This window comes from Myotis davidii, unplaced genomic scaffold (genome assembly GCF_000327345.1).
Source record: "Myotis davidii unplaced genomic scaffold, ASM32734v1 scaffold286, whole genome shotgun sequence".
NCBI lineage: Eukaryota > Metazoa > Chordata > Mammalia > Chiroptera > Vespertilionidae > Myotis > Myotis davidii.
This window is the reverse complement of record NW_006297577.1, coordinates 287,793-304,448: the sequence shown is the minus strand read 5'-3', so window position 1 is coordinate 304,448 and position 16,656 is coordinate 287,793. Positions and strand designations below refer to the sequence as shown.

The 16,656-nt window shown below is 40.8% G+C and overlaps 1 protein-coding gene across 6 annotated transcripts in view; it reads left to right on the top strand.

Moving 5' to 3' along the window:
- FAM168B (family with sequence similarity 168 member B) overlaps positions 1-16,656 on the top strand; it is a 97,622-nt gene that overhangs the window by 21,154 nt on the left and 59,812 nt on the right. For all 6 annotated transcript variants that reach the window (XM_015570187.1, XM_015570186.1, XM_006773293.2 and 3 more), the window contains exon 2: positions 5,651-5,731. In XM_015570187.1, coding sequence (XP_015425673.1) covers positions 5,651-5,731 — 81 coding nt within the window. The remainder of the gene's footprint in view (positions 1-5,650; positions 5,732-16,656) is intronic.

Here is a 16,656-nt window from a genome sequence, read left to right as displayed (position 1 = left end):
AGCTGCTCACAGAGGTCCTCAGGGGCTGCCTGCTGGGGTGGCAGCCTCAGGGAGCCTGCATGCTGAAACTACATGACAGGGGTGTCTGTGGGTAGGCAGCTGGGAAGGGGGAAGTCTGAATTTCTACTGCTGTGGCTGTGCACTCTTGTTTGGATATGAGCGCTCCCATCTGGGGCTCAAGGAGGCACTCAGGAGCCGCCTGCAGGCCTGCATGCTGGAGAGGTGCAACTGTGGTGTTTAGAGGTCAGCAGCTGGGGAGGGAGATGTCTCAATTTTTGGTGCCTTGCGGCCTTGGTTGGATTCACGCGTGCCCAACGGGGCCTCACAGAGGCACCTGGGAGCCCGCCTGTCAGAATGGTGGTGGGGCTCAGGAGGCCTGTGTGCTAGAAAGGCATGACTGTGGTGTCCAGCGGTTGGCAGCTGTATCTGTGGCATCAATTGTTACTTCACCTTTTTCATTTCTGAGTTTATTTGGGTCCTCTCTCTTTGTTTCTTGGTGAGCCTGGCTACAGGTTCATCAATATTGTTTATCCTTTCAGAGAACCCGCTCTTGGTTTCATTGATCTTTTGTAATGTGTTTTTGGTGTCTATGCCATTTATTTCTGCTTTGATCGTTATTATTTCTTTCCTTCTGGTTACTGTGGGCTTTTCTTGTTGCTCTCTTTCTAATTCTTTAAGTTGCAAGGTTAGACAATTTATTACCATTTTTTTTTTTTTTGTCTTTTTGAGGTAGGCCTGTAGGGCTCTGAACTTCCCTCTCAGGACTGCTTTCATTGTTTCCCATAGATTTTGGATTGTTGTGTTTTCACTGTCATTTGTTTCCAGGATGCTTTTTATTCTTTGATCTATTTGGTACCCCAATCATTGTTCAATTGAATGCTATTTAGCCTCCAAGTGTTTTTTTTTTTAATTTTATTGTAGTTGACTTCTAGTTATATGCCGTTGTGATATGAGAAGATGCTTATTATGATTTCTATCTTCTTGAATTTAAGAGACTTTGCCTGTGTCCTATTATGTGGTCTGTCTTTGAAAATGTCCGGTGTGCACTTGAGAAGAATGTATATTCTGTAGCTTTGGGGTGAAATGTTTTGAAGATGTTAATTAAGTCCTTCTGATCTAGTGAGTGTTTAGGATGGCTGTTTCTTTGGTGATTTTTTAGTTTAGAGGATTTATCCAGTTTTGTCAATGGGGTATTAAAGTCCCCTACTATGATTGTATTGCTGTTGATCTCTCCCTTGATATCTTACAAAGTTGTTTTATGTGTTTGATTGATCCTGTATTGGGTGGCTATATGTTTAGCAGAATTTGTATCCTCTTGTTGAATTGCTCCCTTCAGTATTATGAAGTGGCCCTCCTCATCTCTTGTTATGGTGTTTACTTTAAAGTCTATTTTGTCAGATATAAGTATTGCTACCCCAGCTTTTTTCTCATTTCCATTTGCCTGAAAATTTTTTTTCCATCACTTCCCTATCAGTCTGTGTGAATCCTTTGTTCTGAGGTGGGTCTCTTGCAGACAAAGAATATATGGGTCATGTTTTCTTATCCATTTAGCTACCCTATGTTTTTTGATTGGAGCATTTAATCCATTTACATTTAATGTTACTATTGATAAGTACTTATTTGTAGCCATTTTTATTCTTTATGCTTGTGTTCCTTCTTGCCTTTTTATTTCTTCTTTTTACAGCAGTCTCTTTAGCATTTCTTGTATTGCTGGCTTGGTGGTAATAAACTCTCTTAGCCCTTTATTTTCTGTGAAGCTCCTGATTCCACCTTCAAGTTTGAATGATAGCCTTGCTGGGTGTAGTATTCTTGGATTCAGACCCTTGCTTTGCATCATTTTGTATATTTAATTTCATTCCCTTCTTTCCTCATGTGTTTCTGTTGAGAAATTAGTTGATATTCTCATGGGAGATCCCTTGCAGGTAGCTTTCTGTCTCTCTCTGGCAGCCTTTAAGTTTCTTTCTCATTGATGTTCGCCAGTTTAATTATGATGTGGCTTGACAGTTTTTTGGGGGGTTCATCTTGTTTGGAACTCTATTTGCTTGTTGAGGTTGTGTGGGTTTTTTTTCTTGGCAACATCAGGGAAGTTTTTTGTCATTATTTTTTCTTACAGGTTTTCTATTTTTTCCTCTGCTTCCTCTCCTTCTGTTACCCCTATATGCAAATGTTGTTTCATTTTGTGTTTTCCCAAAGCTCCCTTATGCTCTTCTTCTGCTTTTTAAGTTTTCTTTGCAGTTGCTGCTGTTTTTGTGTGTTTTTTTCCTGTCTTGTCTTCTAATTCACTAATGTGGTCCTCAGCCTCTTCTAGTCTACTGTATAAGAATTTCATTTTGTTCTTTATTGCAACTAGGTCATTCTTCATTTCCTCTTGGGTCCTTTTCATATTGGTGATATTCTCATTCAGCTCCTTATAATTCTTATTGAGTTGTATTTGTCATCCAGCCATTAGAGCATCCTTGTAACCGTTACACTGAATTCTTTCTGTGACATGTTACTTGCCTCCATTTCATTTAATTCCCATTCTGGTGATTCCTACTTTTCCTTCCTTTTGGGATTTTTTTGTCTCCCATTTTTTGCTGTAACGTTTTAATTGTTACTATTTCTTAGAGCCAACTGCTTTGCTACCCAGGTTCTTTTGGGGGTGTTCCTATGTAGTTGGTGATTTTTGGGACTCAGTGGTGCAGTCTCTCATGTCTCCTGGGTATGGTGATCTAGCGGAGCCCCCTACTTGAGTTATTTGGGTTCTCTTGATGTATTTGGGTTTTGAATGTTAGTTTGTTATTCGTGGATGAAGTCTCTTCACGGATTGGCAATGTGATTCACCCCTGGCTTCATTGTGTCTACTATTTTGGATGTGATTCTGGTTCTGGCTCTTGTGAAAATGGTTGCCTTATGTCTCACTGGTATGTGCTCACTTTGTGTTTCCAGAGTTCATGGCCTGGGAGTAAGGAGTCTTGGGGCCTGAGACTCAGGTACTGTGACCTTTGGCAGGTGTTGTTTGTTTCTTGCTGGATTAGTGTCATTTTGAAACTTACTACGAGGGTCCCAGAGACTGTGACAGTGGTACTCTGGCCAAAATGATTTCCCTCTCTGAATCACGAGGGGGTTCAGGAGCCAACAGCTGTGGATGTGGGAATCTCGGAGTCTGTGGCTGAAACAATGTGGCCTTGTCCAGGGAAGTGAGCCCTCAGTAACTCACCAAGGTGTCCAGAGGTAGGCAGTTGGGACGGGGATGTTGTGGATCCTACTGAGGGAGCTGCGGACCCTTGGTTGGAGAGACACACACCCAGTGGCAGCTCACTGAGGGACCAGGAGTCGTCTGCCAGGGGCGTGTGCTTGTGGTGCCCACACACTGGATTGGAGTGATTGTGGTGTGCCACCGGCCTTGTGGAGGGAGAAATCCCAGTTTCTGCTTCGGGAGGTGTACTCCTTGGTTGCATACTCATGACCAGTGGCTGCTTACTGAGGTTCCCAAGAGCTGTCTGCTTGGGCAGTGGGCTCAGGGGGCCCATGTGCTGGATTAGCAACTACTGCATGGACTGAATGCTGGCAGCCAGGGTTTTTGCCTTTCGGTGGCTCAGAGAGGCATCTGGGGGCTGCCTGCTGGGGCTGTGGGCTCAGGGTGCTTGCGCACTGGATTGGTGCGACTGCAGTGACCGGAGGTTGGAAGTTGAGGAGGGGGAAGTCTGAGTTTCTGCTGCCTGGGCCTTGTGCCCTTGGTTGAATATGAATGTGCCTAGTGGCGGCTCCCAGAGGCACCCAGGAGTCGCCTGCTGGGGTGGCAGACTCAGGGGGCCCATGTGCTAAAACCACGCAACCATGGGGCAGACAGCTGGGAAGGGGGAAGTCTGAATTTCTACTGCTGTGGCTGTGCACTCTTGTTTGGATATGAGCGCTCCCATCTGGGGCTCAAGGAGGCACTCAGGAGCCGCCTGCAGGCCTGCATGCTGGAGAGGTGCAACTGTGGTGTTTAGAGGTCAGCAGCTGGGGAGGGAGATGTCTCAATTTTTGGTGCCTTGCGGCCTTGGTTGGATTCACGCGTGCCCAACGGGGCCTCACAGAGGCACCTGGGAGCCCGCCTGTCAGAATGGTGGTGGGGCTCAGGAGGCCTGTGTGCTAGAAAGGCATGACTGTGGTGTCCAGCGGTTGGCAGCTGTAGATGGGGAAGACTCAGTTTTTGCTGCTGGGGCCTTGCACCCTTGATTGGATTCACACGCGCCCAGCAGCGGCTCACAGAGTCACCCAGGGGCCGTTTGCCAGGGTGGTACACGCAGAGGGGCCTTCATGCTGAAACCATGTGACCTTGGTGTCTGTGGGAAGGCTGCCAGGAAGTGGAAAGTCCGAATTTTTACTGACAGGGCCCTTTATCCTTATTTGGATATGAGCACACCCAGTGGGGGCTTACAGTGGCACCCAAGTGCCATCTTTGGGGCCGTGGGCTCAGGAGGCCTGTGTGCTGGAAAGGCGTGACTGTGGTGTCTGGCGGTTGGCAGCTCTTGGATGGGGAAGACTCAGTTTTTGCTGTCGGGGGCTTTGCACCCTTGGTTGGATTTGCGCATGCCCAGCGTTGGCCCACAGAGGCCCCTGGGGGCCGGTGCATGCAGAGGGGCCCTCATGCTGAAGCCATGGGACCTTGGTGTCTGTGGGCAGGCAGCCGGGAAGGGGGAAGTCTGAATTTCTACTGCTGGGGCCTTGCTTCTTTGTTTGGATATGAGCATGCCCACCGGAGGCTCACAGAGGCACCCTAGAACGGCCTGTGGGGTGGTTGGCTCAGGAGGCCTGCGTGCTGGGAAGGCGCAACTGAGGTATCCTGAGGTCAGCATCCAAGAAGGGGAAAGTTGCACTTATTGCTGAGGGACCGGTGCACCCTTGGAGGTGAACGTCCTAGGGTCTGCAGGTCTGCGGGCGGGGCAGCAGGATTTTGGCTAGAGTGGCTGCAGGGTCACGGGCAGTGTCCAAGGTCAGTCTGGGTGGTGGTGTTGATGGATTCCTAGAAGTGGCCGCTCCCATGGCGTGGGCTCTGTGCCCGAGCCCTGTAGCCCGGGGAGTGCCCGCAGTGGCGGTAGGTGTTCCCTGTCCAGGAGAGCCTGGTCTGCCAACTTCTGATTTTCCTGCTGGATTTAATTGTCCCTCACTCACTCACACACACACCACACACATCCACACACTCTTCTTTCATCCCCTCACTCACTCACACCCTCTCCTTCACCCTTGTCCTGCCAACCGCCATCTTCGCCTCCCCCGCCAGGTATTTCTTCACTTACCATTTTTAAAAGCATCTGAACCGATATTTCATGTTTTGGGTAGATCTGTTTTACTTAACTATTCTTACCTTTATGAGGACATTTAGGTTATTTACAGTTGTTTTTTTTCCCACTGTTTTAAGCAGGGAGGTAGAGAACACCACTTTTTTTTTTTCTTAGCTTCTGATGCTCTGAAAGCAGTTTTAAAGGAAAGTTTACAGTGTCCTGGTGGGTGCCTTCGGACATTGCTGTTGCTTTTCTGTTTGCTGTTGGTTGGCAGCAGAATGAGATGCCTTAGCTATGTAAAGGAAAGGAAGGACTCTTATTACCTGCTTTTTTTGAGATTGATGCTGGAGGAAAAACTGAGAACAATAGTGTTTGACTAAATCTTTCTTTTTCTTTTTTAGTTCTCAAAGTCATGAATCCTGTTTATAGTCCTAGTTCTTCTGGGGTTCCCTATACAAATGCCAAAGGAATTGGTTATCCAGGTAAGCAAGTACAATTTTGTTTTCATTATTGAACTTTGAATTTGAATGCTGGTGAATTTCCATGTCACTAAGAATGCTTTCAGTTGACAAACCCAGCTCAAAGTGTCTTAGGTAAGGAGGAAAATGTATTGGCTCATGGAATTGAAAAATCATGGTACTAGAAAATCAGAAGCTCTGGTGACTCCAGTGGTTTGGGACTAGGACCTAGCCCTCCTGGGCTCAGCATTACTTCTTCAGTATTAGCTCAGTGTTGGTCACAGGTCACACTTCTCCCAATTGTGGATAGTCTGTTTAGCCCTTCCCATCAGTCCCTTAGCTAGCAGCATTTTTATCTCTTTCCTGCTCTATAGGAAAGCCCCATGGGCCTTCTTGTTTTCTATTCAAACCAGTCCTGTGCTTTGTTCTGACTGGACTCAGCTAGGGATGGAAGTCTTTGGTTAATTTAAGTCTGAACTACATTTTTCACCCTTATTAGAGTCAACTAGTCAAACATGGGCTGAGAGGGAGGGATGAAGCAAAATTTGGGGGAATAAGAGCTAGTTGGTCAAAAATAGCAAATTGGGCCCTGGCTTGGTATTTCAGTTGGTTAGAATATCATCCTGATGTGTCAAAGTTGCAGGTTCAATCCCCGATCAGGGCACATACAAGAATCAACCAATGAATGCATAAATAGTGGAACAACAAATCCATGTGTTCCCCCACCTTCCTCTCTCTCAAATTAATCAATTAAAAAAAAAAGCAATGGTGGTCCTAATTGTTGACTTTGAACAGGAATAATTATTTGTAATGTTAGTTTCATTTTTAGTTTTGGTAATATCGTGGAACAGATGACCTTAAAATTATGTTGATTAAAAAAAACAAAACCCTAGAAAATTGAATAAAACATGTAAAAAAAGTATGTAATAAAAAATCCTAGTCCCAAACCACTGGAGTCATCAGAGCTCTTGATTCTCCAGTACCGTGATTTTGTAAGAATGTAAGAGAAATATCTGCAGGTAAATATGACAGTGATATAAAATCCAGTACATTTGGCCATTGAGCTGATGTTAGGCCTGTCCTGGGGACGTTTTCTCTTTGTGGGTTTAAATAACCCACATGGGTACAGAAAATGAGGCATTAGGCCCTTTGTGAGCCTGGGAGCTCTCATCAATCTGGTTCCTCCAGAGGGTGATACTCCCAGTGAAGAGGTAGACTGAAGCATTCCATTCACTGGCTCAGAAGGAAATTAGTTTTTGCTTGGGCTTTGGAAATGGGGAAAATATTTCCTAAGAATATGTAACATAAAAAAAAATAGTTTTTATCCTGCAAAATTTCCTGTAGCACTTGGCAGCAGCAAATGCAGAACTCTGTAGAGGCAGTTGTTCTCAATCCAGGTTTTGAGGGTTTCCGTAAACTTCTTTCTGTTAGTGAAAAATTATTGGTGTGCACTCAATCCCCATTGGAAAGAGTTAGTGCATTTTCCTGTAGTGGCCCCCAATTACCTCCCCTTTCTGAGCCTATCAGCAGACCTCTGCCACTGGCATGTGGGAAATGCTACCAGATGGCAAGTTAGGATTGCAGCTGGGTTGAGGCCCTCCCCTTCTCCTAAACCCTGGCAACTGGAATAACTCAGGAATAACACACCAAAGACTTTTGAGGCGTAACTATGTCAATGGCTGCAGTGCCTGGATAGGTAGCTAAGGATTGCCTTTGAGGTTATTTTTCAAGTTTTGAGTTGTGAAAACACCTCTCCACAATGATTACTTCAGAGTTACCAGTGTTACAGGATTCAACAAATGAAACTATTGCTCATTCTGATGCTGGCAGTGAACTTGAAGAAACAGAAGTCAAAGGAAAAAGAAAATGGGGTTATCCCGGCCAGCTTCCATCTACAAATAAGAAACTTTGAAAATCTCCAGGGAAGAACAGTAGAATTGAAACTGGAGTTAGAATTGAAGCCATGGAAGAATGGGCACCCTCAATAGAATGACAAAGGGGAGTCTGTCACATTATTTGAAGTAGTGAAATGGGGAAAGTGCAGTGCAGTACTGGTGGATAACTGGATTAAATCATATAAACAAGACAGAGACATTGCACTTCTGAATTTAATCAACTTTTTTTTAATCCTTACCTGAGGATATTTTTCCATGAGAGTGGAAGAGAGAGAAACACAGAGAGAAATATCGATGTGAGAGAAACACATCTATTGGTTGCCTCCTACACATGCCCTGATCAGGGTCTGCAACCGATGTACGCGCCCTTGACTGGAATCGAACCCAGGACCCTTTGGTCCTCAGGCCAGTGCTCTATCCACTGAGCCAAAACGGCATCAACTTTTTTACCCAGTGTTTAGAATGTTGTGGTACTGTGAGAATAGACATGTTTTGAAATATGTAGAATGCAGAAATCATCAGAAAAATTACTGAAGAATTTGATGAGGACAGGGGTGATTATCTCCTTACCATGCCTCAACCTCGGTGGAAAAAAAGTTTGTGAATTTACTGGAGTCCTGATTTGACAGTATTAGTATAGCATAATTTATGATGAATATATGATGGACCCAGTAATCTCCCTTTTGACTGGTTTGTCAGACTCCCAGATCAGAGTTTTGTTTTTTTTTTTAAAATATATTTTATTGGTTTTTTTACAGAGCAAAAGGGAGAGGGATAGAGAGTTAGAAACATCGATGAGAGAGAAACATCGATCAGCTGCCTCCTGCACACCCCCTACTGGGGATGTGCCCGCAACCAAGGTACATGCCCTTGACCGGAATCGAACCCGGGACCCTTGAGTCTGCAGGCCGACGCTCTATCCACCGAGCCAAACCGGTTAGGGCCCAGATTAGAGTTTTTAGGCATACAAGCACCCTTGCTGCTGTGAAGCTCATGACTGCTTTGGTGAATGTTGCCTTACACCTCAGAATTTATCAGGATAATACACAGAAACAGTATGAAGCTGAAAGAAATAAAATGATTGGGAAAAGAGCCAATGAAAGGTTAGAGTTACTACTTCAGAAATACAAAGAGGTATAAGAAAATCAGGATGAAATCGAAAATATGATGAACTCTATTTTTAAGGGTTTATTTGTTCATAGATACTGTGATGCTGTTACTGAGATTAGAGCCATTTGTATTGAAGAAACTGTTGTATGGAAGAAAATGTATAGTGATGCCTTCTTAAATGACAGTTACCTAAAATATGTTGGTTGAACTCTTCATGACAGGCAAGGAGAAGTCAGGTTGAATTTTTGAAAGCTCTGGAGTCTTTATGCCAATAGGGAATTATTCCCCAAATTGGAGCTAGTCATAAGCCAATTCAAGGATTGCATTGTATCAATGACACTTGATAAGGAATATGATGTTGCTGTGGAAGCTATTTGATTGGTTACTCTGATATTTCATGGAAATAAATCTCTTTGTGATGAAGACTATGAAAATGTTTACCACTTGATAGACTTAGCACATTGCCTGTTGCTATGGAGCTGGAGAATCCTTCACAAAAAGGTTTTCAGCAGACATGACCCACAAAGAGAACAAACATTAGTGAAGAGGAGGGGAAAGAACAGTTCAAACGGGAATCTCATTATGATGCTGTTGTTTTTTTTCTTTCTTGGAAGCTTTCATGTTACTCTGTGATCTTTTGATGATTTTTAGCCACCAGGTAGCAGGAAGGCCCTTCAGTCTTTGGAGTTTAATCCAGATACTGGACTGCAGTCTGAGCTCCTCAGTTTTGTAATGGGTCATGTTTTCATTGAACAGGATGAGGAGAACCAGAGCATGGAGGGGATGAAGAAGATGAAGCAAATAAAATTGAGTCCTTACATAAAATAAGGAATCTACTTGTTGTTTCAACAAACATATCATTTATGATATTTTTGACATGCATGCAGCTGCAGACATCTTTAAACACTACATGAAACATTACAATGAATATGGTGATATTACTAAGGAAACACTAGTAAAACCAGGCAGACTGATAAAATTCAGTATGCCAACACCCTCATTCTCAATTTACAGCAGTTGTTTAATGAACTTGTTCAAGAGCAAGGTCCCAAGCTACCTAGGACATCTCCCTATGTCAGTGGCATAAAAGAATTGGCATGTCTCTTTGCTCTTGCATTTGGACTGGATCAAATCAAGACACACAAGAATCAGTTGCCACACTTCACAGGAATGGCATAGAATTTGCCTTTAAACACCAAAATCAGAAAGGACAGAATGTCCACCACCTAATCTGGCTTTGCTGGAATTACTAAAAGAATTTTCTTCTAAATTTTTTCGACAGGATAAAAGGACTGTTCATTCATACCTAGAAAAAAATCCTTACAGAGCAGATGATGGAAAGGTGGGAAGATGTATGGCTTCTATTAATCTCTTATATTAGTAGAAATGTGTTAGTCATCAGAGGTGACGATGATAGAATGTCTGTGAACAGTGGAAGTAGCAGCAAAACATCTTCAGTAAGGAGTAAGAAAGGACAATCCCCACATCACAAGAAATAAGTAGAAGATGAAAGTCTGGATAATACGTGGCTAAATAGGGATGACACCATGATTCAGACTCCTGGACCCCTGACAGCACCACAGCTCACTTCCACTATCCTGCAGGAGAATAGCTGGCCCATGGGAGGGCAGATTCAGAAACCTGAATCTGAACATGTTTCTTTTTCTTTTTTTTTTATAAATATATTTTTATTGAGTTTTTACCAAGAGGAAAGGAAAGGTTGAGTTCGAAACATCGACGAGAGAGAAACATCGATCAGCTGCCTCCTGCACACCTTCCACTGGGGATGTGCCCGAAACCAAGGTACATGTCCTTGACCGGAATCGAACCTGGGTGGGACCTTTCAGTCCACAGGCCAACGCTCTATCCACTGAGCCAAACTGGTTAGGGCTGAACATGTTTCTGAACCTGACTTTTTACACAATCCCAAGCTAAACCTAGAAGACTCAAATCGGAAAGACAGAATAGGAATGAACTACATGAAAGAGAACTGGAGTAAGGCATACTGTTTGGGCCCTAATGGAAGAAGATGCTGAGCCCATCTTTGAAGATGTGATGATGTCATTCTGTAGCCAGTTAGAATGAAAATTTGAAGACACCATGATTATTGATCTCCCGCCATCAGGAAGTCAGTGAAAGAGCTCAGGTGAGGCTAGATATCCTTGATTCTGCAGCTGTCATAGAAGATGAATCAGGATTTGGAATGCCTATGTTTTGAAGTCTGAAGAAAATTTACAAGTCTGGAACTCTATTATTTAGAGCTAGAAACCTATGTACTGTGATAGGTGTTATGGGAAAAACATACTTTTGATGCGATGTGATTTGTTTTTTAATCAAGTGATTGAGGTCAGTTCCCTTTTACAGTGACAGAGGAGCATGTAAATTACTCAAGGGACTGTTGGTGAATGTTACCTCAGCAAGACTGACTTCATCATTTGTGTTCTATTGGATTTACAGAATTATGGAGGAGCAGAAAATTGACAAGCTAAGATGAAATTAAGACAGTGCATCTCTGCCAAAATTCACAAGCCCTCTATTCCCAGATTTTATATACTCTTGAATAAAAAGCTTTATTTTTAACAGAGGCATAAAATAAGAAATGTCCATGCAGCCATTTTTCTAACAGATGCTGTACACCATTCATTTTATATAGAATAGAGAGATTCAAATACAATACATTTTCTATTGGTATTTGTTCTATGCATTTTTAGCAATTTCAACCAGCAAATAAAGTATTCTCAGTAAAAACAAACAAACAAAACCAGTGCAAAATTATTATAAAACACGTGACATAATTTATCAAAAAGAAGTCATGTCACACAAAATGCTTAGAATAACAGGAGATGTAAAACAATGACTTAAAACATGAGAGGGGAATGAGATACTGGGTGAACAAAATGAACCAACTGGACCTTAAATGGGGGAAAAAGGCATTTGAACAAAATTTAGGTTAAATTGCAGGTAAAACATTGCTAAACAGAGAAAAGGCATAAGGAAACGGGGAGATAGACTGGTTAAGATATAATCATGTTAGAATGAAAGATTTGAGAATTAAGAGCTCTAGAAGGATTGGGTAGAAGAAAAGGAACAACAGAATTTTCCATAATTGATGAAAGGTAATTTAGTGATAAGACCTGTCTTTAAAATGTTAACACTAAGCAAAATGCTAAATAGCTGGAGAGAATTCTGAGTGAAATAGGCATTACCTGAGAGTCCATATAATAAAACATTGATTGATTGATTGTCTGGTCCAGGCTGTGAGAATACTAAAGATATATGCATAAATTTTGTTCTGCTCTTTGGTTGGTCAAAAGCAGGGAATGGCAAACTTTATGTAAAAGTCCAGGAAGTATACAGGGTCTGTGGGTCATACTGTCTCTGTGGTAATTACTCAATTCTGTAATTACAGAATTATGTAAGTGAATGTGTCTCTTTCAGAGCAACTGAATACAGACAGTGGGCTACATTGTCCTATGGCCTGTAGTTCGATGATCTCTGGTCAGGGGCATTGGAATAAAACACTTTTTAAGAGGTTTTATTTGTTTGTTTGGGTTTTTGGTGTCTTGAAATTATATTTAAAAGAAAATTTCTGTAATATTAAAGCAGTTGTAAATTATGTATAGTTTTGTATAGTTTCTCCTATTTTATCTATTTCTTTACATTTACCAGTATCTTGTCTATTTTTATGATTTTTGGTATTTTAGTTTCCTTGACTTTGATAATACTCTATGTCAGGAAAGGTACAATGCAAGAACTAATAGTCATTCTGGGTATTTTAAATGCGGGGGTGGGGTGTCAATATAGGGAATTAATGTGCCTACAGAGTTTTGAAGCTACCATGACTTCAATACCCCAAACTGATAAGACATTACAGGAAAGTGCTTTTATATCATTTTATAGCCTTACCAGCAAATGGACAGGCTGATGTATAACTTTTTAAAATATATGTAATGGAAAGGGAGGAACACCTTCCACCTTCTTCATCTTTTAATTGTAATAATGTAATTTCTCACATAACTGGATGTATATGTACCATCTTACTATTTTCAGATTGATACCACCTGTTTTTGTTCACTTTCTTTTAACTTTTGAAAAATCAAATACATATTTTTAATTATTATTTTTTATTGTTGATAGTATTACATATTTCCCCCATTTTACCCCCCTTTGCCCAACTCAACCCACCCCAGACCTTCATCACACTATTGTCAGCAACCATGAGCTATGCATATACACATATATGCTCTTTGTTTTATCTCTTCCTGCCCTACCCACTACCCTCCCCTCTGAGATCTGTCAGTCTGTTCTATGCATCCGTGCCTCTGGACCTATTTTGTTCATCAATTTATTTTGATCATTAGACATATATAAGTGAGATCATGTGATATTTGTCTCTTTCTGAATGACTTATTTTGCTTAGTGTAATAATCTCTACTTCCCTCTATGCTGTCACAAAAGGTAAGAGTTCCTTCTTTTCTGTAGCCACATAGTATTCCATTGTGGAAATGTACCACAGCTTTTATATCTACTCACCTATGGATGGACACTTGGACTGTCTCCAGATCTTAAATATTGTAAATAACGCTGCTATGAACATAGGGGCACAAATATTAGTTCTCATTGGTGTTTTGGGATTCTTAGGATATAGTCCCAGAAGTGGGATCACTAGGTCAAACAGCAGTTCCATTTCTAATTTTTTAGTGAAACTCCATACCGGTACAGTGGCTGTACCAGTCTGCATTCCCACCAATAGTATGCTGGGATTCCATTATCTTCACAACTTTGCCAGAACTTGTTTGCTGATTTTATTGATGGTAGCCATTCTGGCAAGTGTGAGGTGATACCTCATTGTAGTTTTAATTTGCATCTTCCTGATGATTAGTGACATTGAGCATTTTTTTCATTTGTCTATTGGCAATCTTTATGTCCTTTTTAGAGAAGTGGCTGTTCAGGTCCTTTGCCCATTTTTTTAAGTTGGATTGTTTGTTCTCCTGCTGTTGAGTTGTATAAGTTCTTTATATATTTTAAAAATTAACTCCTTATCAGTTGTACCATTGGTGAATATGTTCTCCCATATGTGGATTCCCTTTTCATGTTTTTGATGGTTTCTGTTGCTGTGCAGAAGCATTTTAGTTTGATATAATCCCATTTGTTTATATTGACCTTTGGTTTGCTAGGAGATGCATCAGTGAAAATACTGTTACATGAGATGTCTGAGATTTTAATGCCTATGGTTTCTTCTAGGACTTTTATGGTTTTGTGACTTATACCTGTCTTTTATCCATTTTGAGTTTATTCTTGTGCATGATATAAGTTGGTGGTCTAGTTTCATTTTTTTTTGCATGGGCCTGTCCAATTTTCCCCTCACCATTTATTGAAGAGACTGTCTGTACTCCATTGTTTGCTCTTGCTTCCTTTGTCAAGTATTAATGACCATAATCACGAGGGTCAATTTCTGGAGTCTCAGTTCTGTTCCATCGATCTACATTCCTGTTCTTATGTCATTACCAGGCTGTTTTGATTACAATGGCCTTGTTTATCTGGTATTGTAATCCCTCCAACTTTGTTCTTCTTTCTCAGGATTGCTGTGGCAATTGTGGTCTTTTTTGGTTCCATATGAATATTTGGAATATTTGTCCTCGATCTGTGAAATATGCTGTTGATATTTTAAAAAATATATTTTTATTGATTTCAGAGAGGAAGGGAGAGGGAGAGAGAGAAAGAAACATCAATGATGAGAGAGAATCATTGATCGGTCACCTCCTGCACACCCCACTCCAGGGATTGAGCCCACAACCCGGACATGTGCCATGACTGGGAATCGAATTGTGACCTCCTGGTTTATAGGTTGATGCTCAGTCACTGAGCCATAACTGGCCAGGCTGCTGATGCTATTTTAATAGGGATTGTGTTGAATATATAGATTGCTTTGGGTAATAGGGACATTTTAATGATGTTAATTCTTCCAATCCATGAACACGGTAAATGCTTCCACTTCTTTGTATCTTTGTTTCTTTTTTCAATGTCCTATAGTTTTCTGAGTACAGGTCTTTTACTTCTTTAGTTACATTTATTCATAGGTATCATTTTTGTTGCAATAATAAATGGGATTTTTTTTAAGTTTCCCTTATAGTTCATTATTGGTGTACAATAATGACATCAATTTCTGGATGTTAATTTTTTATCCTGCTGCTTTGCCAAATTCATTTATTAAATCTAGTAGTTTGTGGTGGAGTCTTTAGGGTTTTCTATGTACAATATCATGTCTGCGAATAATGGCAGTTTTACTTCTTCCTTTTTAATTTGGATGCCTTTTCTGTTTTCTTTTTGTCTGATCTCTGTGTCTAGGACTTCCAGTACTATTTTGAGTAAGAGTAGTGAAAGCAGACATCCCTGTCTTGTTTATATTAAAGGAAACACTTTTAGTTTTTGCCCATTGAGTCTGAATTTGGCTGTAGGTTTGTCATATATGGTCTTTATCATATTTAGGTATGATCCCTCTATTTTCACTTTGGAGTTTTTATGATAAATGGGTGCTGGATTTTGTTACTGCTTTTTCTGTGTCTATTGATAAGATCATGTGATTTTTATCCTTCATTTTGTCTGTGATATATCATATTTACTGATTGGTGAATATTGTACCAGCTTAGCATCCCCAAAATAAATCCCACTTGGTCATGGTGTATGTTGATTTATTTGCTAGTATTTTTTAAGTTTTTACCATCTGTGTTCATCAGGGATATTGGCCTGTAGTTTTCTTCCTTTGTAGTGTCTTTATCTGGTTTTGGAATTAGGAGAATGCTAATTTCGTGAACAGAGCTTGGAAGTTTTCCCTCCTCTGGAATCTTTTGAAATATTTGAGGAGGATAGGTGTTAGTTTTTCTTTAAATGTTTGGAAAAATTCACCTGTAAAGCGATCTGGTCTAGGACTTTTTTTTTCTTTGATTTTTTCAAAATCACTGCTTCTTTATTGTTATTTGTTTTTTTAATTTTTTAATTTAGTTTTGGATTATTGTATATTTCTAGGAATTTGTCCATCTTGTGCAGGTTGTTCAATTTGTTCATAGTATTTTCTTCCAATACTTTGTATTTCTGTGATGTCAGTTGTTACTTCATCTCTTTCATTTCTACTTTTATTTATTTGGGTCTTCTCTGTTTCTTTGAGTCTGGCTAGTGGTTCATCAATCTTATCTTTTCAAAGAATCAGCTCATGGTTTCATTGATCTTTTTTAAAATTTTAAACAATCATCTTTTTTCTTAATTAATAAATCTTTATTGTTCAGATTATTATAGATGTTCCTCTCACCCCCATTGCTCCACTTAACCCGGTTCCCACCCCACCCCATGCCTTTACCTCACCCCCCACTGTCCTGGTCCATAGGAGTAAGATTTTTGTCCAATCTCTTCCCACAATCCCCACATCCCCTCACCCCCAAGAATTGTCAGTCCACTCCCTTTCTATGCCCCGATTCTATTATATTCACCAGTTTATTCTGTTCATCAGATTATTTATTCACTTGATTTTTAGATTCACTTGTTGATAGATATGTATTTGTTGTCACTTTGTTGTTCATATTTTTTATCTTTACCTTTTTCTTTTTCTTCCTCTTCTTAAAGAATACCCTTCAGCATTTCATATAATACTGGTTTGGTGGTGATGAACTCCTTTAGCTTTTTCTTGTCTGTGAAGCTCTTTATCTGACCTTCAATTCTAAATGATAGCTTTGTTGGGCAGAGTAATCTTGGTTATAGGTTGTTGCTATTCTTCGCTTTGAATATTTCTTGCCACTCCCTTCTGGCCTGCATCATTTCTCTTGAGAAATCAGCTGGCAGTCAGATAAAGAGCTTCACAGATAAGAAAAAGCAAAAGGAGTTCATCACCACCAAACCAGTATTATATGAAATGCTGAAAGGTATCCTTTAAGAAGAGGAAGAAGAAAAAGA